The following is a 22,602-nucleotide window of genomic DNA, read 5'->3' as shown; positions in this document are numbered from 1 at the left end:
CGCCATATAACTAAAAATTTAGGCGCACTTGCCTCACTTGACTATTTTGAGGTTAAGATTTTAAATTCAATAAAAAAATATTAATTTCACTAGATAGGACTAAAATACAGCCACAGATTTAAAGAAAAACAACAAAATTCTGTACTCACCTTATTGGTTTGCCGCAACACATAAAATTTTTGGGGATTTAAGGAGATAATTAACACGAGCTCATCTCTGGTAACAGGTTTAAATGACACTAAAACTAAAATGGCGGTTACGTCAAGTTATGGTGAACAGAGACATCTGTTATGTTGAAATAGAACTGCATTTGAGTTTGTTGCATTGATGTAAGATGTCGTTAGTTGTATTACATCTGTAGTTTTCGATATTTTTATGGTAGGTGCGCTTACCCCGTTGGCGCGCTTGCCCCGCCTGACCTTAACATTTTCAATTAACGGCGTTATAGTCTAAAAAAAGGGAACTCCTTTAATAAAAAAAAGAATACCAATAAAACAGTTAAAGTACGTTAATCGCAATGTAGAGTACAAAAGTCTGTTAACGGCAATCTAGACAAGTAACCATATAGATGTTTTGTGATAAAAATATCAGTTAATGAACCTTAGCGGCTTTATAGGCTCACAAAGTTACTTAGCGTTATTTTTGCTTATCACACACGTCAGAAATGTGTACTTAACGGCATTTTAAAAAATATTATTTCCGAAACTATTAAAGATAATGAAAATTTGACAACACAGATCGATAGATCTTCTTTTTCTCATTAATATGGCATCAAAAAGTGAAAATCGACCAGATGTTGGTTAACGGCATTTTAGTTATACCACGGCAGTACACGGTAGTACGACGTATTGCGATACTATGTTTTGACTTCTTTTTTAGTTAGAGCAGGGGTTCCCAACCTTTCTTAGTTCCGGACCACTTTTATATTATTCTTGTTAGCAGGGACCACTATGTAAGTATTATAAAAATAAACTGTAATAATCAAACTGAAACTTTAATTAACAAATCAATAGGATATTACAAAACAAGAAATAATAATATTTTTAGGATAAACTTCTGCAATTTTGTATTAATGTGATTTCTGAGCTTGCATTTTCTTCACGAGTTCGGTTATCCTAGGGCTAATATTGTTACTCAAAGCTAGACGCAAATCATCACTTACTTTCAAACGATTCCTCGCTTTGTTTTTAATTACCAATAAAGCAGAAAATCCTTGTTCACATAAATAAGTTGTTGAAAAAATCATAAAATAGCGCAAGGCCATTTCTCGAAGTTTAACATAAGAAATTGGTTTTTTACACCAAAACGACTCAAGTGAATTAGATTCAAAAGCATCCTTGCAGTTTCTGCCATTTTGTAATTCAATGAGTTCTTCCTGGATTTCTTCAGTAACTTCTCCAGCTCCGTACTAAAAGGGTTACGAATCAGTTTTTGATAAACTTTAGCTTCTTTGGTATATTCAGGGAAGTAACGATTGAATTCATCAATCAACATTTGTAAATGAGTCTTGATGTTTTCTTGTATATTTGATTTAATAGCGTTATTTTTTTTGTCTTCCATAAGTGCTTTTAACGTTCCAAATGCAGAATAATTATTTTCTTCAATTTTACGTAACCACAACTGAAGTTTGCAAATAAAAGCGCGAAGTTTATCTTCAAAAATTAATATATTTGCGACGTTTTCTAATTGTTTATTTCCGGAACCTTGCAGTTGTATATTTAATTTATTTAATGTCACCTAAAAATCGTATCGCAGCTAATATTAATTGAAATTGAACGTCAGCAGGTAATTTATTAATAAAAAAGTATGCGATGCGACATTTAAATTTCTCTGTGTAGGAAACAATTTGAAATATTAAAACTTCTGTGGCCAGTGTTTCAGCATCGCCAGGCATAATGCCGCCATAGTCAACATAGCCCCAATATTTATCTGTTTTTATATCATATCTTAATTCTGCTCTAATAGACATAGCATCAAAAATTAATGCAACATTCTTCAAATTAGTATTTTGCATAGATGCAGCATTTTTAAATGGTTTAAAACTTCGGACATAAAGCCAACATTACAATTGTGAGTAGACAGTACCTTCGCAATGTTGATGGATGAGGAAAACACAAATAATTCCACAAGAATCGGTATGCCTTAGCTGAATAAAATTACACAGTGAGAGCAAATGATTTAACACTATCCGTAAATCTTACACCACTGTCAGACTTTCTGGTGTTCAGCTGAATAAAAATATTCGAAAAGTTATGTGTAATAACATTTTCGAATTCCCTATAGTTGTAGCATTTGTTTTTCATTAAATTTAAAATAGAATTTACATTTTTGAACTTCACATCTCTTGTCTTAACTTTCTGTTTCAATATTTTGATATCTCGTTGCAACTTAACTTTCTTTGGCCAAGATGTTACTTGAGATGTCTGAGTGCTTATCTCAGCTTGCAATTTTATTTTTTTCACGCCTGGTTATCCCGCTGGTTATGGTTATATTAATTACCACTATGTCAAATAAATATTGTACAGTGGCAACTGTGCGAGAGAAACAAGGCGACTGAAAAGTAAGGGCCCCCGCGCACTGGGCAGCCTGGCTGCGCAGCCAGGCTAGAAGAACCTCCTGAAGATGCAAGTTTAATATCGATTGGTGCAAGACGGTCACGGGGACAACTAAGCGGAACTACGATACGATATATGTATACTGATTATTTTAATAGCGATGAAGGTGCAGTACCATGGCAAGATTCTAAAATTTAGGGCACCTGATTATATTTTCTATTGTTTTAGAGTTCCATGTAAGGCCGTAAAGATAGCATATCGCGTGCCCATGTTCTACGGTACTAAATCGTTAGTTACAATAAGTAAAAAAAAAATATGTATGTAAAGTTTTTCACCTTGACTGTTTACATCGGCACACGACATTGGTGGCTATCTTAACGGCGGTGTTTTATGTGTAGTCCTAAAATAAATACATATTTTTTTGAAATATACATAATAGACCTTATCTGCCAGGTTTTTTTCCTTATTGGTTTTTTCATTGAAATTGTTATAAAAAATTTGGCACAATTCATCCCACGCAGTTCTTTTTGACACTTTGTTTGAATATTCGGGTAGTAGTGAATTCCATGTAACTGGACGATTGTGTATTTCTGTTATAAAACGGTCGGTGTCGAAGGGTTCCATTTTACTAAATACATGCGCAGCACACAATAAGGCTGATTTCACAGCTATCCGGGAGACCCGTACGGGCAGTCCGTGCGCGGGCGGCCCCGTACGGATCACGCCCGTAGCGCTCTGAAACGTGGGTTCATTCAGTACGATACGGTTGCTAGCGGGAGACAGTCGCTTAAAAATATGAATGCAAACGTTACAAAAATTATGTGTGTATATTTAATTTGTAAAAGAAGACGACGACTGACAAAAAGACTATGGGTACATCCCATTCTCGAAGCAAGATGTTTCGAAAGTGCATTTCGTCGTTGTCAAACCAAAATCTGCTATGTGCAAAAAGTATACTTTTGAGATATTGACAAAATAAGTTTTCCTGAAAAATTTAATACGAAAATTTATTTTTAAAAGTATTTTATTTCAAAGTTATCGTTATTATACGTAAAGTTATTTGTCTTTTAAGTATATAAATTTAACAGTTTATTTATAATTTCGATAAAGGAATAAAAAAATCACATAACAGATTTTAAGTGGTCAAGTCTAGGACACATAGCAGGTTTTAATAAAAACAAATATTCAAATTACGTAAGTATTTAATATTAATGCATATAAAAAAAACAAATTAATTAGACTTAAATTTAAGGCAATCATAGAAGGGGTGGTAGTCACGATCTATAAATGGTTTTAATTCTTGAAGTTGATTAAACTTCGATTGAGTTATTTCCAGTGGACCATGATACAATGGCACAGGTTCAGGATACTCTTGGGGAACCTGCCTTCGTTGTGGAAGAATTATATAATCTTCTGGATGACGGAGTTTGAAATAAACATCACCGGAGGACATGTATTTAAATGCTCTGATATCATTTACTGTAGGATCACCCTTCCTTTTACCTGGTCTAATCGACTGATAATTGGTCGATATATTTTCATAATCTTTGAAAAAATCGTAGTGAACAACCCTAATATCATAAGGTTGTTTGGGCCGCGCTTGACGTATTTTTGTAATGTAATCCTGGGGTGCATAAATAGGAGGTTTTATATAATGTTCGATTGTGGAGTGGACACTATCAACCTCCATCATGGTGTGTCCTTTTTCTAAAATTATTTGTTCCACTTCTACTTTAAAAAAACAAGCGAAGTTACTCAATGTACTCGCTAATACCTTGTTTCTGTTTTGATAATTACATCCATCACTAATTATTGTGATGTGTTTATAATCTTTGCATGTTGTTTTAAGGTAATCAATTAGACAGCTAGTAAATTCATTGGAAGTAACTCCTCCGTCTGCTTCGTGCCAAAAGTAAATAGTGACATCTGCGGTACGAGAATTATAAATCGTAAAATTGTGACACTGTAATTTTTGTTTGTAATACAGTGCACCAGCTAGCAATTTTGGTGCTAAAAGGACACTTTGCACGTCAACCGTTATCACTGCGATGTCTGGGTTGATATATATCACAAAAAATGTCACACAAACGTTTTTTCTTTTTTTATAATATTAAACCAGACCTCCTTAGTTGCCAGTGCAACAAATTAGGACTCCTTTGATAACTAACATAAAAAGATAAACAAAGTTTTTGTTGGTGGTAAATATATCGCCTCTGCCTTAAAAAGGGACGATATGTATACGTATATGCCTAGACGATATGTATACGTGTGTACTTAATAACTGACTGCATATGAGTATAGTTAAACAAAGGCAAGTCAATTATTGGATTTGTTATGAAGTTTGAGGGTAAACGTAAATAAACCATTAAGATTTATCACTTTAATTTCTCAGTACACCTACACATAAATATTGTGTTAAAGACCAAATGTGTTAAAGAACAAAGAATTATTCATATCAATACTTTGTTATTATTGTATTCTGTATGAATAGGCGGTTATAAGAGCACAATATCGTTTAAACTCAACACTTAGCAGATTTTATAATAGGTATTGTCATTGGTCATGGTCAAATAAAATATGCTATGTGGCAATATGTCACATAGCAGTTTTTATTTGACAAAGTTTTAGCTGCGGCACATAGCATATTTTATTAAGAGGCCATAGTTCGACAAATATTGGTCATAAGCACATAGCAGTTTTTCCGTACGATAAATAAGGTAGTGAGCTAATCACTATGGTCAAAATCTTGAAATCACAAAAAAGTGCACATAGCAGGTTTTGGTTTGACAACGACGATTTGTCAATTTAAACCATAAACTCAGGGACGATTCGCGCAAATTTTTTAATTATTTTCGTATGTCGATTAGTAGTTTTGATGAATTACTATCAAGGTTGGGGAATAGAATAAAACATCAAGACATTTATCGTGCTGCTATACCTCCAATTGAAAGACTGGCGCTTACTTTGAGGTAATTATATTTTGTTAAATTGTTACATTTAATAAATTTGTATTGAGTATTTATTTTAGAAAAAAAATAAAGAACATTAACTTGGTCGCAAACAATATAGTAAGTAAAGTAATACCTATATGAATAATCGCTAACTACTGGTTTTAATTAGGTTTACTGTTAACATTTTAAGATTACGTTGATAGGGATTCATTTATCATGAATCAAATCATCGCCACTGTAATAAGTAGCTGCCGTAGATTGGTATCCGGGTTGTATTTGCGTCGAATCGTTGGTGGACACGCTTAATGGAGATGCGCTCGGTTGTACAGTGTAAGTAGCTGCCGTAGATTGGTATCCGGGTTGTATTTGCGTCGAATCGTTGGTGGACACGCTTAATGGAGATGCGCTCGGTTGTACAGTGTAAGTAGCTGCCGTAGATTGGTATCCGGGTTGTATTTGCGTCGAATCGTTGGTGGACACGCTTAATGGAGATGCGCTCGGTTGTACAGTGTAAGTAGCTGCCGTAGATTGGTATCCGGGTTGTATTTGCGTCGAATCGTTGGTGGACACGCTTAATGGAGATGCGCTCGGTTGTACAGTGTAAGTAGCTGCCGTAGATTGGTATCCGGGTTGTATTTGCGTCGAATCGTTGGTGGACACGCTTAATGGAGATGCGCTCGGTTGTACAGTGTAAGTAGCTGCCGTAGATTGGTATCCGGGTTGTATTTGCGTCGAATCGTTGGTGGACACGCTTAATGGAGATGCGCTAGAATTTGACATCAACTGAATACTCATGGCAGAATTTAATACCTCCGATCGGAACAAAAGCTTTTGATACGTCGTAAATTTCTTTATAATCGGTCCTAAAGACTGAAAAAAACACAAGTCGTCACTGTCAATATCACTTACACTTTTATTCAACAGAGCAAGCATTTGACTGTCGAAGTCACTATTCTGCTGTGGTTGTTGTCTTTTACGTTTATTTTGTGAAAGCCATGGAGCACTGCTGTTCTGAGATACACTTGCAGGAGTCTGAGTTACTGTTTGAGTTATGGGTGCCTGAGACGACGACGACGAGGTTTGAAATGTTTCTTGATTGAAGATTTCTTGAGTAGCTAAGTTTTGAGAAGTTGATTCGGTAGATGGTGGACTGGATAAAGATTCGTCTGCTTGGTTTTGTATTACTTTATCTAAGAATACCATTTTTGCTGCCAAGATAAATTTTTTCTTTGGCTTTGCTCCGCTGCCAGAAGGAGTACTTTTTTGCGAGGTCTTAAATTTTATGTATCCGTCTCGTGCTGTCCTCCACCGTAGTTTGATGTCCTTGACTGAAACAATGTAGGTAAAAAACTTAAAATAAGTTATTGAAAAAAAAAAATATCAAAAAAGAGACTTAAAAGTAAACTAATAGTACCTATATTTTCAGGTTTTTGGCGACCGGAAGCGATTATGCGGACTTGTATTACACATACAGAATGGGAGTTTCTACGATCAGCGGCATAATAAAAGAAGTCTGCACAGCAATATGGGAAGAATTACAGGATGAATGTTTGCCGCAACCTACTACAGAGAAATGGTTACAAATTGCGGCAAAGTTTCAACAAGTAACTAACTTTCCAAATTGCATATCAGCTATTGACGGTAAACATATTAGAATAATTAATCCCCACGGGGGTGGATCAATGTTTTATAATTATAAATCTTTTTTCTCAATTGTATTGCTGGCGATGTCTGACGCTAATTATTGTTTTACCTATATAAATGTTGGATCATGCGGTAAAAATTCTGATTCTAGCATATTTAAAGAAAGTACTTTATTTAGAAATCTAGAAAATGGAAATATGCATATTCCGGCAGCTAGACCATTGCCTGGGACTGATATTGCTGTTCAACATGTGATAATTGGCGACGGTGCATTTGGAATATCAAAACATGTATTAAAACCCTATTCGCGGATCAACATGACTTACAAAAAGAAGATTTATAACTATAGGTTGAGTCGGGCTCGACGATATATTGAGTCAACATTTGGGATCATGTCAAATAAATTTAGAATATTCCACAAACCAATGAATGTGGGTTTTAACTTGGCTAAAGATATCGTCAAAGCGTGTTGTATTTTACACAACTTTATTAGAATCAGAGATGGTTATAACGAAGAAGACACCCTTTCAATTATGGGATTAGAAGACATGGTCATAAATGAACCAGCTAGGGGAGGAAATGATCTTCGTGATTTATATGCTAATTACTTTATATCTGATGCGGGGCGACTTCCCTGGCAGGATAATTATATATTTTAAGTATATTTATATAGGTATAACATTTGTTGTTGATCTGTCAACCAATGCGATGCAGACACAATGCCTGATGCCAGTGGAAACAAGGGGTTAAAAAAAAAGGTTAAAATGCTTGGAATACAAGATGTATTGCGAACTTAACACGGGTTATAGAATAGCCTAAGTGGATACGTAGATCGCGATGTGTCTTTTTGGAATGAAATAACGGTCGACAGTAGATCCCCACTCCTAAGAGACCGGTGGGGCGGTCGAACTCTATACAATGCAAATATTAGACCTTAAATTAAGGTGGTGAAGCCACAATGTAGATTAACTTTAGTATACTTTTAATATGACGAAAGCAACATCGCATGATTTTTATACAAATAAACTGGATATCTAGCTATAGCTTACAGACACACATCCGATTACTTTACTTATGAACTAAAAGATTGAACTATACAGACTTAAGGGTCATTTTCGCTTAATCGTCGTCGTCGCAAGCGTCGACAATGCCTATACATAAAACCATTGTTAGCGAAAGCAGGGTTACCACGTGTTGTTTGACAGGTTAATGGGTTATTTTTATCTCTCCAAAATTTTCAGAGAGGATTTATTTGACCGATGAATGATAAATTAGTTAGAAAAAACAAAACTATTATCTATGTAACTTGTATGAAACAGCTAATTTTTTCCTCGAGGTTAATATGAGTACACGCGGCTACAATCACATTAATTTTGCTTTACTACACGTACCCGTACTACACTCTCACTACATCTACACTACACCTACAGTCCTACACTACTATCTAGACACACGGCAGTGTGTCCGCCAAGTTCGAGAAAAAACCGACACACCGGCCGTGGGTTATATTACACGAACCATTTCGGGCCAAGTTGACCCACCTATAACTCAAAATCTATTTTATCTACGCATATGAAATTTCTATTATCTGTTAGAAACTTACTTATCTAAAATACAAAATTTCATTAATGTACCTATTGTAGGTCTTGAGATATTGACGTCAGAAAATCGCTATTTTTACTATACACTCACTGACTGACTCACTCACTCATCAAAAACCTAGACCACTTCCAATGGTCGTATTGACTTGAAATTTGGCATGGAGGTAGGTCTTTAGGTCAAGGTAAAGGAAAAAATCTGAAAATGGCCAAGTGTGAGTCGGTTTTAAAAATAATGAAGGTGTAAATTCATACCCCTAAGGAACTAAAACAAAAAAATTATCTATATCTTCCAATGGTCGTACCGACCTAAAATTCGTTAAAGGTTTGTATTTAGTCAAAGTACAAGTAAAATAAGAAAAAATAAAAATAAAACTTACAAAAATAAATGAAAACCCAAAACATAAATGTGAAAGGCTGCCAAGTTCGATAATTTGGAATGCTTCGCCTATAAAAGAAGTGAGATCTACCATACACAGACCTCAGTTAAAAATGATATAACTTGGCAAGTTTTAATAGAAAATTATATACTTGACTCATTGCGTTTAGTAGGTTTATAACAAAGTGTGTGAAAACTTGCCAACTTGTTATATCATTTTTAACCGAGGTATGGAACTTGGTACTTATTTAGATCTCACTTCTTTTATAGGCGAAGCATTCCTATTATCACTACCTACATTTATGTTTTGGGTGGGATCTTATTTTTTTATTCAGGCCCTAATTATGTACCTATCTACCACACATAAGAATCTGTCTAGCCGTTCTTGAGTAATAAAAACTGGTGTAATTAACCCTGTTTCTTTAATATTTATTGATTAACATATCACAAAATTAAGTACTGAAATACTGTTAATATAATAATAAATACTCTTAAATATAGAAATACTGTTAATATAATAATAAATATAATAATGATCGACGCCGGCATTTTTTAATAGAATTAAAATTTCTACTTACCAATCTTTGGTTTTTCTTCTTGCGACAAACCTTCAAACATTTCATCACAAATATCTTCCCACGCCCGAGCCACAGCATCTTTGTTTTTATAATTACAATTCGAAACATCCCATAAACAGGGTTTACATTGGACTGCATCCACGAGTAACCCTGTGTCTATAAATCGACTCATTTTGACTGTACAGAGTACTCCCGCAGCACGGGCGTTCCGTGTCGCTGTGAAACGATGAATGAGCAGCGACAAGATCGCGGCAGTGTGCGGGCGGGTCCGGGCGCGGGACGCGGGTGGCTTGGTACGGGCTCTCCCCGGAGCGGGTCGCGTGCGCACCAGTCCGCGTCGCTGTGAAACGATGTTCTAGCTCCTTATGTGTGCCCCCGCTCCGGGCGCCCGTAGCAACAACCCGTACGGGTCTTCCGGACAGCTGTGAAATCAGCCTAAAATAATTGCAACTGAGGCGCGGGCGGCGCAGTGGTGGCGTGAGCGCGCATCCCCCCTCTATCTCTACCCCGCTCATTTGTACGCGCTTCTACTGCGCGTATACGCGCTTCATGCGCGCGCTTGTATCATCAATGCAAACGCAAGAATCGGCGTCTACGGCGCCGAAGACGCGCGTTCCTAATACGCGCGTCGCCTGCGCGTTTAAAATACGCCATGTGCTATGGGCCTAAACCATGCCCGAAGTACCAGCACGTACTAGAAATTTAAATCCCCATTTGTTGGGTTTCTTTGGCATATATTGCCTTCTGCTGCCAGCTTTTTTACCTTTGTAAGGTATTATCATCTCATCGATTGCGAAGGAACGTTCTTCTTCTATCTTCAGGCACTGCTTACGAATATATTCCATGACAGGGGTAATTTTATTATAGCGATCGTTCTTGTCGACATTTGTGTTATCACAAAAGTGTAGGTATCTTTTTATCAATCTATACCGTTTGAGTGACATTGCGGATGAAATTTGTTCACATTTAAGGTCCGCACTCCAGTAATCTTCAACTGCCGGTAAGTCTACTATACCCATAAGTATTTCTATCCCTATTAAAATTTCCATTTCTTTACGGGTTACACCTATAGACTTGCCGGTAGTTTGCACGGAATATAAATTAGTCATTTCGACTATGATATCAAAGAGGTCACTGGTGAAAAATTTTTGAAAATATTGTTTAGGTGTAAGTAGGTCATGACGTTCCTTGAAGCAAGGGGAGTCTGGTAAGTGTACGGTTCCGGTATATAATCTTTTTTTAAATACAAAATCTAAATGCTTCATTTTACGCTTCTTAGCTACAGGTGTCGTTGTTGCTGGTGGAGGCATAGGTGATGAATCTATGGTCGCAGTTTGTCTGGTGCGACGTGTTGCCGTATTTGAAAGTAATATTGGTCTGGAAAAACTGGAGGAAGGTGATGCACCAACTATTGGTGAAGGTGTGTCTGGTATGTAACATGATGGGGCTGAAGGCTTACCAGGGAGTGGAGAAGATTCATCTCGCGTGGTTTGTGATGGCTGTTCTGCAGCATTCATTTGTTCGTGATCTTCGTTGTCGCTGAGATCGGCTAATATATCGTACAACCCTGGAGATATAGTACGAAGCGAAGATGAATCACTATCATCATTGTCAAAATACTCACGTCGCTCAAAGTTGCCTTCCCAATCGTCATCAGACTCAATGTCAGACTCTTCAGATTCCACCGGAGGTAATAATGAGAAGATTTTCTTTGATCGCCAAGCCATGTTCCTGTAAAATACGAAAAAAAGTAAAAAATATTATGATTATTATAACGATGAAGTTGAAAGTGAAAACTGGCGACGTCCGTTTTATAAGACAATAAAAAAGAATACTTGCAATTAGGCCTAAATGACAATGTCCGTTACATGGGACAGTCAAAGAATATACTAGTTTATACTCCAAATTGTCAAGGTCCGTTTTGTGGGACACTATAAATAAACTTAGTTTTTTATTCTAAATACAGTAATATTTATAAAAATTATATCAAAATACTACACCTATAATCATATTCTAACTAGTAAAATAACATTACAGTCAAAACAATTGAAATACTTACAATTTTCATCAATTAGAACAGGAGCGTAAACAAATCCAACCGTTGCACTTTTCCAAATGATCACTACTCGCGACCGTTCGTCGTTTCGCTAATGGAACATGCACGCGCGCGAAAGAGATAGCTAGTACCGTACCCTTCCACCCGCTCACGGCGCATAGAAGTGTTAGAACTGTGTCTGTGTGCGTCTAAATGTTGTGTCCTTTAAAACGGACTAAATCAATTTAAGGGTTAACAATCTCTTCAAACTGTACGTACTGTGACTCATGTACCCTTCTTACATGTTGTTTCAAATTATTCAAGCTTGATAAATGAACTTTTATTTTGGTGTCTTTCGGCAAGCACCGCTTACACAAAAAGTATTTGCTGGCCCGATCTGGATACAAATTCCACATACTCAGTCAAATGTGGTTGCAGCTTCGATTGGCCGCAGAATTTGTAATACTGAACAAAGAATTGATAATTCTGACGCAGTAAGCATCGGTGGTGCATTTTTGTGACGAATGATTATGTCATTAACGATGGTACGAAGCTCCAAAAATCTTTCTATCATGTAATATGTACTACTCCATCTAGTTGGGACTTCTTGAATCAATTTAGTCTCTTTCTGAGTGGCTTTACGTAATTCATTATAGCTAGCTATATTGCTCTGTTTGAACCATGTTACAATATTTTTGACTTTAATTATCAAGCTTTGCAGTTCTGTACACTGTTGCACTGTGCCACTAGATTCAAAATATGGGCAAAACATGGTATATGTCTTTTTCCAAAAGCCAGATCGACGGCCTTTACCATATTGGCTGCATTATGTGTCACTACAGCCGAAACTTTATCACTAGCAATACCCCATTCACTACAAGTTTTTAGCAGCATTTCAGCGATATGTTCTGAAGTATGACGTTCATTTGACTGGTACACTCCAAGAGTAATTGAAAATAGTTCATTGCCAATACCGAAATGTGCAGTTATTCCTAAAAAACTTCTCATTGTCATTGTTTCAGACCACATTTCAGTAGTAAGAGTAAGGTTTTCTATAGTTGACAACTTTTCTTTGAAGACTGTTGATAATGCTGCGTATTTATCATCAACCCATCGGGTCAAGGTCGTTTTATGGGGAAGTTTATAATGAGGCGCAATAACTTTAATCAAATTGCGAAAACCTTCATTTTCGACAATACTGCCGTCATAATGAAGAATGCAGTAATCGCAAAATGGCGGTTTCGAGATAAACGCGGGAAAGACATTTTAACATATTTGAGGAAGTTGTATGTATTTTATAGCCATTCAAATATATCAGTAAAATAGGAAAAAAATTAAGCTTTTCAAAGATAATTATCTTATGTTTCATAAATTTGTATGTCCATTAATAATGCGTATTATTGCGTTTAGCTTTAGCATCGGGCCTTGTGGAAACCAGAGGATATTAAGATTAAATGCAGCAATTGCGTTCATTACTGCATTATGGTCTAGCGCATGTTGATTACTGCATTGTTGCTAAGTATTAATTACCGCTTTTTGATGTCCGGGGCTAAGTCGATGTATACCTAATATCCTCTTACAAGGATTTTTGAAAGAAAAGTTTGTTCTGTGGTTTAAACCGATTGCGGGGATATTAAAATTAAACAATTTGTAGAAGAAAATTAATCTTTATTAAGACAACATTCATATTAACATATGTTAATATAAATAATATATGAGTCAGTCGTAACTGATGTTAGACTGACTCATATATTATTTAATAGTAGGAACATATTAGATTAATCTCTAAGTAGTAACAATATTTTCTATATTACCTGCTTAATTGTAAGCGTTTTTCAATATATAAAGTAAATAAGACTGCTTCAATCTAGTTCTAATAGTATTCAGTCTTGGATAACTTAAAGCAAACAATTTGGTAAGTAAATACGAACGTAAACTAGGTATAGAATGAAATGGACATCAGATACACATATAACTTGAAAATAATAGTTATATATTCTCATAACAAATTACATATCTTTTTTTAATTACTTCACTATTCATATATTTAACAGTCTTTTAGGACATAATAATAATAAAAAATGTGTTTATCTAAAAATAGACTACATTTTTATCCTACATAATGAGACTGTGTACTATTATTTAATTATCACAGAAGTAGGCTCATCGTAACATAAAGGCATATTCTTAATCCAAACATTTAAAATAAAATTTAGGTAATCAATACCCATAAAAAAAAAATATTATGAACATAAAAAGCATAACTCCTATAAAAACAATTTATAAATCTTATGGAAGAGTAAAAAAATATAATTATTCTTGAGGCTCTCTAGTTTCAGTGAGATCTACAGACTCGTCGTTAACAGGGAGGTTTTCCCAAAATAACAGTCTATTAGGAGGTATTATATCACCTAGTTTTCTTATTATACCAGTCTTCCTCTCTTGAGTTATTCCGCGTGCGTTTTGGTTTCTCTCTGGTTCCGGTATTGCAGATTGTTTTATTAGTTTGGTTTTCAGAAAATCTATTTCTATTATATTGTTGTCATCATGGCTCGTCCTAGCAAATAGTTTCATGCTGTTTCTTACTACCTCGACACAAACAATATTTTTTAAATATGTTCTCTCTTCACATTTTTTTAATTTATATTGTGAAGAGTGATCTTTGTATTTGAAGAAATCACTGATTTCCATGGGTTTAACATTAACCTTTCCCGAGTTTGCTAGCTGTACACAATCTATGAAATCCGAAAAATCATAGACCTTCTTTGCTTTTTGGAGCTGGTTTTCGACCTGATGATGGAAATTATCTGCAGACATAAATGTATGCCCAGGTTCGAAATATTTTATCGTAATTTTGGTTGCTCTAATTAATTGACTATTTATTATCTGTACTAGAAAACTGAAAAATGCCCAATTTTTATTTTGGCTAGTGCAGTTGTCTGTCCAAATAATGATTTCATCGCAATCACGTTTGCTTTCGAAAAATGATCTATACGTACTTATAATGTCTTCCTGTTTTCTGCCAGAGACTGCTTCATGCCAAACCGCTGCGAAAGGTTTTTCTTTACTGGAGCCCAAAGGCACAAAACTTTCGTTGAACGCTATAAGTCTTGGACAAAACATTACAACTTTAAACATGTCTAGTCTGGGTAACATAATGACCTTTTGCAAATCAGCAGAGTAGTAACATTTTGAAGATCCTGAGCTATTCATAGATTGTATTACATCTTGTTGGTAATAAGTTCGTGCTTTTTCAAATTTTTCTCGATGGATCTGGTATGTAGTACAATCAGTACAATGTTCTGTATTTTTGCATGAAATTTGATGTAGTTTGAATGTTTCACATTGTTCGCACTCTTCATTACCTAACTGAGCAAAAGATATGTTCATATCTTTTTTTAAGATTTTCCTGTAGAGATCATAAGATACCTTAAAATTTGGATTCTTCTCAATAAAATCTGCATGCATCATGGTTGCAGTCAAATCACTTGGTAGATATCTTCTATTTGGGGCATGTGCACGCCTATAATGTGCAATGGCTGGTTTAAAACTTTCGATATGCTGTTTGATCGTCTCTCTGTCGAATTGTTTTGAATTACTATGTTTCCCGCGACGATCTCCTTGAGCTTCAGGAAGCTTTTTTAAAATATCAAGCACACGTCTGTCATTGTTTTTGTGGTATCCCAGAGTCGTGAGAAAGAATATTTTACAAACTTCCTTCTTCTTATTGTCTGTTTCAAAAAAATACATATACGTGTGCTTCCGCATCATCTGGCTATCTTTAATACGTCTTTGTACTTCTTTTTCAGTAACCAACGACTTTACATATAAACCCTGTGCTTCATAATTTAATTTCCAAAATGTTTCATTTATGCGTATGCGTTCTAATTCCGTAAAAGAAGACATGCATTTCTTTGTACAGGTTTCGTTGCAACCTGGCTTTACCGTCATTTTATCTAGCTTTCTCTTTTTCTTCTCTTTTAATCTTGTTTCCAACGATTCCACAAATTTGCGTCTCATTCTTGGTTTGCCTGATTTAGTTTTTTCCTGTAAAGTAACTTGTTCTATATTATTTTCGGCGAGCCTCTTTTTTCTAATGATAAAATAAATGGAGTAAAAATATTATGTTCTTACATACATACCTCTTTCAATTTAATTATCATTTGTTCGTATGCGTCATTCTTTTTATTCTTGTCAGAATAATCCTTGGATTTGATCTTCCACATTGCGGGCAGAGATTTATATAATTCAATGAATTCAGTAACGAACTGTCGATTGTATGTACGTAAATCCGCCATTTTTAACGACCGTGCGCGTACCGTTACTCCACTCGACTAAACTGAAAGCGGCTTGAACACTGAACTACCAACCACACGCGCAGACAAGTTTGTACAAGTATAGCTTGCGCATGCCAGAATTTCAAGTAAGTTTAAAAACCATCAAGTCAAGCATTGGAGTTTGCGCATGCTACCGTTTTACCAACTACACGCACAGTGTTCAGTGTACAAGCTGGCATGCGCAAGTAAAACTGCGGTCAAGCATGCACGTGTGGTAGACGCAATAGGGTATTATCATTTCGTGAATCGCGAATGATCGTTCTTCTTCTATTTTTAAACATTGCTTACGTACATGCTCCATAACAGCAGAAACTTTATGATAACTGTCGCTTTTGTCTACATTTGTGTTATAACAGAAATGTAAATAGCGTTTGACAGATTTGAAACGTTTTATTCCCATACTAGATGCAATCGGTTCAAACCTGAGATCATTGCTCCAGTAATCTTCAATTGCTGGCATTTTTACGATTCCCATAATAATCTCAATGCCTAACACAATTTCTATATTTTTCCTTGTTACGCATATAGATTTACCTTGTTGTTGAACGGAATACAAGTTTGTCATATCTACAATGAAGTCCAATAGATCGTTGCTGAATTTTTTTTTTGAAATACTGCTGTGGAGACTCTAATACAATCCGTTCTGCAAAATTTACGCTTGTATCCACTTCTACGGTTCCTGTATATTTGGTTTTTTTAAATGAAAATTCTAACCGATGCATTTTACGTTTTCTTGAAACCGGTTCTTTAGGTTGAAGAGGGATTGGAGAAGACTCAGTATTAATGAGATGTCTTGTACGACGAGTTGCTATTCCTGGTGTAAATGGCGCAGCTACAGAACTTGTTGATGGCGTTTCAGGTACAACACATGGAGGTAGATTAGTAGATCTAATTCCTTGAGAAGACGATACTGACAATAATGACTCTATGTTTATACCTACTTGAGATGCTTCTTGCTCTGAGTCCTCACAGTCGCTCAAATCTTCCATTAAATAATATATTACAGACCAATGACCGTTTCTTACGGGCGAAGAACTTCTAGAGTCGTTCCTGAAGTCGTTCAAATCTTCGGAATCTGAAGGAGGCACCAAAGCGATAATTTTCCTAGATCTCCAAGCTTACTTCGCCATATTGCTGAAATCAGTAAAGGCAATGTCCGTTAGAAATGACGAATAAAGATATAACTTACTTCTGGCAACTATGGGTGATATCCGCTATATATGATTAAGTTAATAAACACTACTTACAGCACCTAATTGACTATGTCCGTTTCAAGTGACACTCATATATATTCGAATATTTTGAAAAAGTGACTAATTATTTCGTCATAAAAGTAACACTTAGCTATCACTACATTGTTATTTGAACAAAATTTAGCATAATAATAGCATAAAACATATAAATACTCACCGGAATATTTTTTCTGACGAGCATACACTGGGCCGGCCGTTGCAGTGTTCAAATTGTCGATTCAAACGGAATTTGCCGAGCGGAATACCGAATAAGGCTGCCTGTCCACCGGAGCGGAGCGAGGCAGCGGAGCGGAGAAACGGAGTAATGCGGAGCTAGGCCGCGAGTACGCGACGAGTCATTTCGAGCTCCCGGCGACGGGCGATTGGTTTAGTTCTACGCGAAATGTCAGTGACAGCAGACATGTTATCGAAAAAGAAGAGTTGGAGTCAGAAGAAACCGAATTACTTACCGTATACTATTTGAACAATTCTATAAGGAAACAGATTTTGGTTAAGAAATCATATCAAACATCGTTCAGAACACAGTGAATATTTTACTTTTTTCCAAACTGCTGATGAAGAAACTTTCGAAAAATCTTATAGAGTTTCAAGATGTACTTTTCATGAACTTCACTCCCTGATTGAACCATATATTCGGAAACAAGACACAAATTACAGAAATTCAATCAGTAGCTGTGAAAGATTAGCAGTGTGTTTAAAGTAAGTACACATTTTGAAATCAAAGTAACTTTTATTTTTGCATACAGTCGATGCCATGTTATATTAATTTAAAAATCATAGTCTCAAAGTTGTCCGTATTTTCATTGGGTCCTGTTTGCTCTGCTGCAGATGTTTCAATATCCTGGGTTGTTTGAATTTGTGAAGCGCTAGGAGTATTAATAGTAGTGTCGATATTATCTGGAGCACTAGGAGTATTGATACTAGTGTTAATATCATTTGGAGCACTAGGAGTATCGATATCGATATTAGTATTGATATTATCTGTTGTAGGTGTTGATGAGGCTGTATGAGACTGTAGAATAACCATAATTATTCGGAGAATACCAACTATGTTGAAGGTTACTTTCTTCAGCTGATATTACCGCATTAAAGCAGGTTTTTTTAATTTGTAGTTGTAAATAATACGGCAGCATTTTCGCCGATGCAGCCAAATTTAAAAAAAATATGTCTATTTCATCGTACTTATCACTAGCTGACATCATGTTTTTAACTTCTATCCGTTCTTGTTCCAACAGTTCGCGGCGTTTTTGATTTTTTTTCAAAAGATCTAGAATTTCATCGTTCTTTCTTTTTTTGGATGTGGATGGGAGAGGCCCAGAAGCTGTTGAATCATTAGGAACATCGACAGAAGGAAGATTATTTGAATTTGATGGCAACAAATTGCATGATTCCCCTGAACTCTCATCAATGGTATTTGGCGGATTTGAAGTTTCGCTTACTGAATTTGATGACCGGTCTCTGTTACACATGTAAGGCAATAAGAATGACATGGCTTTCTGATATTTCCATTCTTATCGTTGTTTTCTAGCCTGTCCACTCCTTGTTGCATTTTGTCTTTTTAAGGCGCTTTGCACATGGAGCAACTTAAGTTGAGGAAACTATCAACATTTTAAAAGTTTCTTGTAAAAAGTTGATAGTTGCTATAACGTTTACGTTTGCCGCAATTTTATGGCAATCTGTGAGCAACTTTCATAACCGAGTTGCTAAATCTACGCAGCGATCAGCGTTCAGTGTGACAATGGATATCGAAGAAGCAGCACTTGCTCTCATTTTATTACGTCGTCGCCGTCGACGGCGCCAACAAAGACAAATTATTCGCAGCAATCGTCGGTTTTGGATTCATCCCTTTTTTCTAGATCGATCCCAATTTGTTAACATAAAAGATCTGCTGAAACATAATGATAAATTTAAAATGTACTTTAAAATGTCTGTTAACTTATTTCATGGATTGCTGCTAGTATTGGAAAGTGATTTAAAACGACAGGATACTACAATGAGGCAAAGTATTCCTCCGTTCGAACGACTTGCTATTACTATAAGGTAAGTAGGTAATTTTAGATAGTTTTAATCACATTTTTTACCAAAATATTCGAATCAATAATCAGTAAATAACGAAAAAAAATTCAGGTAATCAGTAAATAACGAAAAAAAAAACTTGAGAGGTGTCAAGGGACACCCGGATGGAACGAAGATTGTAATAAAATTCTTAAAAAACAATTTTAAATTACGTAAACAATATAAATTATAAACACACAATTGATTAATATTAATTTAATGTTCATTATTGATTATAAATAATGTTTATAAATATTTAGTTCAATGCGAAATACATAGACGAAACGAAAATAACTGGATTGCTTTCTATGAGTAGTACATGAAATGAGTAGAAATTATAATTTCTATGAGTAGAAATTATTTATTTCTTACAAATCAAAATAGATATCATCAATTATATCCGATTCTTGAGATACATTAGTAACTGCCGGTGATACAGGAACCAGTTTCTGAACTGTGTAAATATGATCTGTTTGAATAATAACCATATTGCGATTGATAATTAGTATTGGATGGCTCAGCTGCTGCGAGGTAGTGTTCAACTCCGGTTGCATCTTTGTAATCTCCCATGCCAACCAGGTAGGTGGCTGCTCCTGCCCCTAACTGTATGTCGTATCCTTCCACGAAGTGGATAAGTCGGTCTTGATCAGGTGACGCTTCACCTCGCCGTTTTGCCATAATGGCGATTCGGTACCACCATAAGACATGATGGAAATAGGCGTACGCACTCTGTGGAACCTCCTTGACGACATATTTATCGCAATCTCCAAGCGCTATGTATTCACGCTCAACGAGCGCAACATATCCTGCGGCGTCAGCGTTAAAAATCTTGATTCCTTCGACGCTAGATAATCCGCGCTCTCCTTCGTTTACGAAAGACTGTTGCCATAACGGGTCATTTGTGAGTGGTGTTGATGTGGTAGATAAATATTTTGGCTTCGGTATTTCACCGGATGGTAAGTCTGGTCTTTTACGTAAAAAGGGCTTTTTCTTTACTGCTGGGTTTTTCGCAGGCGGTGGCTGCTCGGAACTTTGCGTTGTCTCCATGACAAATCACCTTTACTAAGCGATGCTTAATCCACACCTGTATGTGTGAACGGCCGCGACGGCGTAACTCGAGCCGGCGGTAAGTCTGCCATCAGCTGATTGCTGCGTTGCGTTTTATAGCGATGACACGTTATGCATTTATTTAATTGTTTTTTAATGGTTTTCATTCAACCGAGAATCCAGTACTTGTTTCGGAGATGTCCCAAGGTGAGCCTGGCACCACCATGAAGCGTTTGCTTATGGGCTTGTTCAATCAACAGTTCTGATAATTTGTGGTTGTTGGGTAAAATCATCGGATGCTTTTGCGAGTTACTTAAATTGGCATGTTCAAGCCTTCCGCCCACTCTAAGAATGCCGTGGGTGTCTAACATTGGACACAAGTTCAAGAGTTTACTCGTGGCACGTACTTTCTTGTATTTCTGCATGTGTGCAATATCGTCGCCAAATGACTTGTTTTGTACAATTTTGATGATTGTGTATTCAGCTAATCGTAGTTCTTCGGTCGTTAGCTGAGTTGTCCGTTTGGCTTTTGTTGCGTCACGTGAGTTGTTTATGAATCGTAGTATCCAACTTACGGTTCTCGTTACTCGAGTCATCGAACTGTGTTTTTGCAAAAGGGTCTCAATAAGTGATATTTGACTTGTTTGTGTTGCACAACTTTGTTCTCGGCTCCTTAGCTCCTCGTTGGTTTCAAAACTCTCTGGTTTGGTTATGTTGTTGTTTTGGAGCCAGGCGGGGCCATTCCACCATAGCGTATGGTTCCTAAGGTCGGCTGGCAAAACTCCTCTGCTTGCGCAATCTGCTGGATTTTCTTGCGATTTGACATGTCTCCATGCGTTAGACGGAGTAATCTGTGTTATTTTCGCGACCCTGTTAGCCACGAAGCTCTTCCAGCGCGTCACATCACCCTGTAACCACCCTAGTACCACCATCGAATCTGTCCAACAGTAGGTTGTAGCCTTTTGTTGTGTGTTGATTGAGTCCTGGTGTAGATATCAAAAACTGCAACTAACTTTATTCCAAAACCAATCCTTACCAACAACTTTAGCTTGTTGGTTGAAGGGATGCTTGATGTCATTCGTCTCGCAAAATTTGAAGACTAACCGGCGGAGAATCTGTGGAGTAACAGGTAACCCTATTGCAGCAAACCTCAAAATTCTACTCACAAGCTCAAATTCCTGTTCTTCATTAAGTTAAGGTTTTCGGCCTAAGGTTTTTTTTTAAACTGGCGGTCTGGAGGTGGTTTCGTATAGTTCTTCTGGGTATTTTGTGCCTTTCCGCAGCTTTGTACGTACTCAACCGTCCACATTGTACTGCTCGGACTGCTGCCACCAGATCATCTTCAGACCACAATACTCGCTTGGGGGTTGTGATTATAAGATTTGCCTAAAAACCATGAATCAATTATAAAAAAGTTGTAATTTCATTTCTAATGGTGTAAAATAATCAATAAAAATAGTCAAATCGGTGATACTAATAATGGAGGGTAATAAGGCCTATGGCCGAAATTTATAGGCCTTATTAACGACCAACCACGTTGTCAAGCAAATTTTAAAATATAATTGAGTCTTATAGAAGCAAAGGCAGCAACATCCATGTTTACTAAAAAGGCAGTAGGCATTTTTTTCTGTTATTTTTGCGTGTAGTATCTTTTAGTTATTTAAAGTTAGAATAATAATAACCAATGATGCTAACCATCAGATATTGTAGACCAGATTACTAAATAAACATCCTATTTTCCAAAAAATAGCAAAGACTATTTGGATGATGCTGTTTTTGTTACTTCTGTGTGGAAATTGCTGTTTTTGCAACATTCATACTTGGACTATTATTAGAACTTATAACGGGATATTTACCATGTTTATTCATTTTAGCGAGTTTCCGATATTTCGGCATTGTTTCAAGCGCCATGATCACGGATTAACTGGAGTAAATGCGGGTGGGTGTTTACGAGCAGACAAATTGGTCTACCCGCTTTCTCGTTTTTTGCTGACACCGGTAATACCACTACCATTGTCCCTTGTAACTCGGCTTAACTCTCGACACACAAAACTCACTGTGTCCGCTCGCGAACTTTCTTCTTTCTTGGCGGTTTTGCGGAAACTCGCTAAAATGAATAAACATGGTAAATATCCCGTTATAAGTTCTAATAATAGTGTTAGTGACCATG

The 22,602-nt window shown here is 36.3% G+C and overlaps 2 protein-coding genes and 1 pseudogene across 3 annotated transcripts; all 3 read right to left on the bottom strand.

Annotated features, from left to right (window-relative positions):
- Positions 1-5,713: 5,713 nt before the first annotated feature.
- Positions 5,714-10,042, bottom strand: LOC126911147 (uncharacterized). The gene is made up of 2 exons (XM_050696436.1): positions 9,706-10,042; positions 5,714-6,834 (listed from the first exon to the last, which is right to left on the bottom strand). The coding sequence occupies exons 1-2, from the start codon at positions 9,875-9,877 to the stop codon at positions 5,714-5,716; spliced, it is 1,293 nt and encodes a 430-aa protein (XP_050552393.1). The 5' UTR covers positions 9,878-10,042.
- A 9-nt stretch (positions 10,043-10,051) lies between these two features.
- Positions 10,052-17,900, bottom strand: LOC126911111 (uncharacterized). Of its 2 annotated transcripts, none has more exons than XM_050696300.1 (2): positions 11,765-17,900; positions 10,052-11,436 (listed from the first exon to the last, which is right to left on the bottom strand). In XM_050696300.1, the coding sequence occupies exon 2, from the start codon at positions 11,430-11,432 to the stop codon at positions 10,371-10,373; it is 1,062 nt and encodes a 353-aa protein (XP_050552257.1). In that variant the 5' UTR covers positions 11,433-11,436; positions 11,765-17,900; the 3' UTR covers positions 10,052-10,370. Both variants share the same exon structure in this region; 1 of them encodes a protein (XP_050552257.1).
- Positions 17,901-18,040: 140 nt separating this feature from the next.
- On the bottom strand, positions 18,041-20,432 carry LOC126911146 (uncharacterized; annotated as a pseudogene).
- Positions 20,433-22,602: the final 2,170 nt, after the last annotated feature.

The sequence above is a fragment of the Spodoptera frugiperda genome, chromosome 10, assembly GCF_023101765.2.
Source record: "Spodoptera frugiperda isolate SF20-4 chromosome 10, AGI-APGP_CSIRO_Sfru_2.0, whole genome shotgun sequence".
Taxonomy (NCBI): Eukaryota; Metazoa; Arthropoda; class Insecta; order Lepidoptera; family Noctuidae; genus Spodoptera; species Spodoptera frugiperda.
Note: the sequence above shows the minus strand (reverse complement) of the source record. Positions and strands in the feature narration are given on the sequence as shown.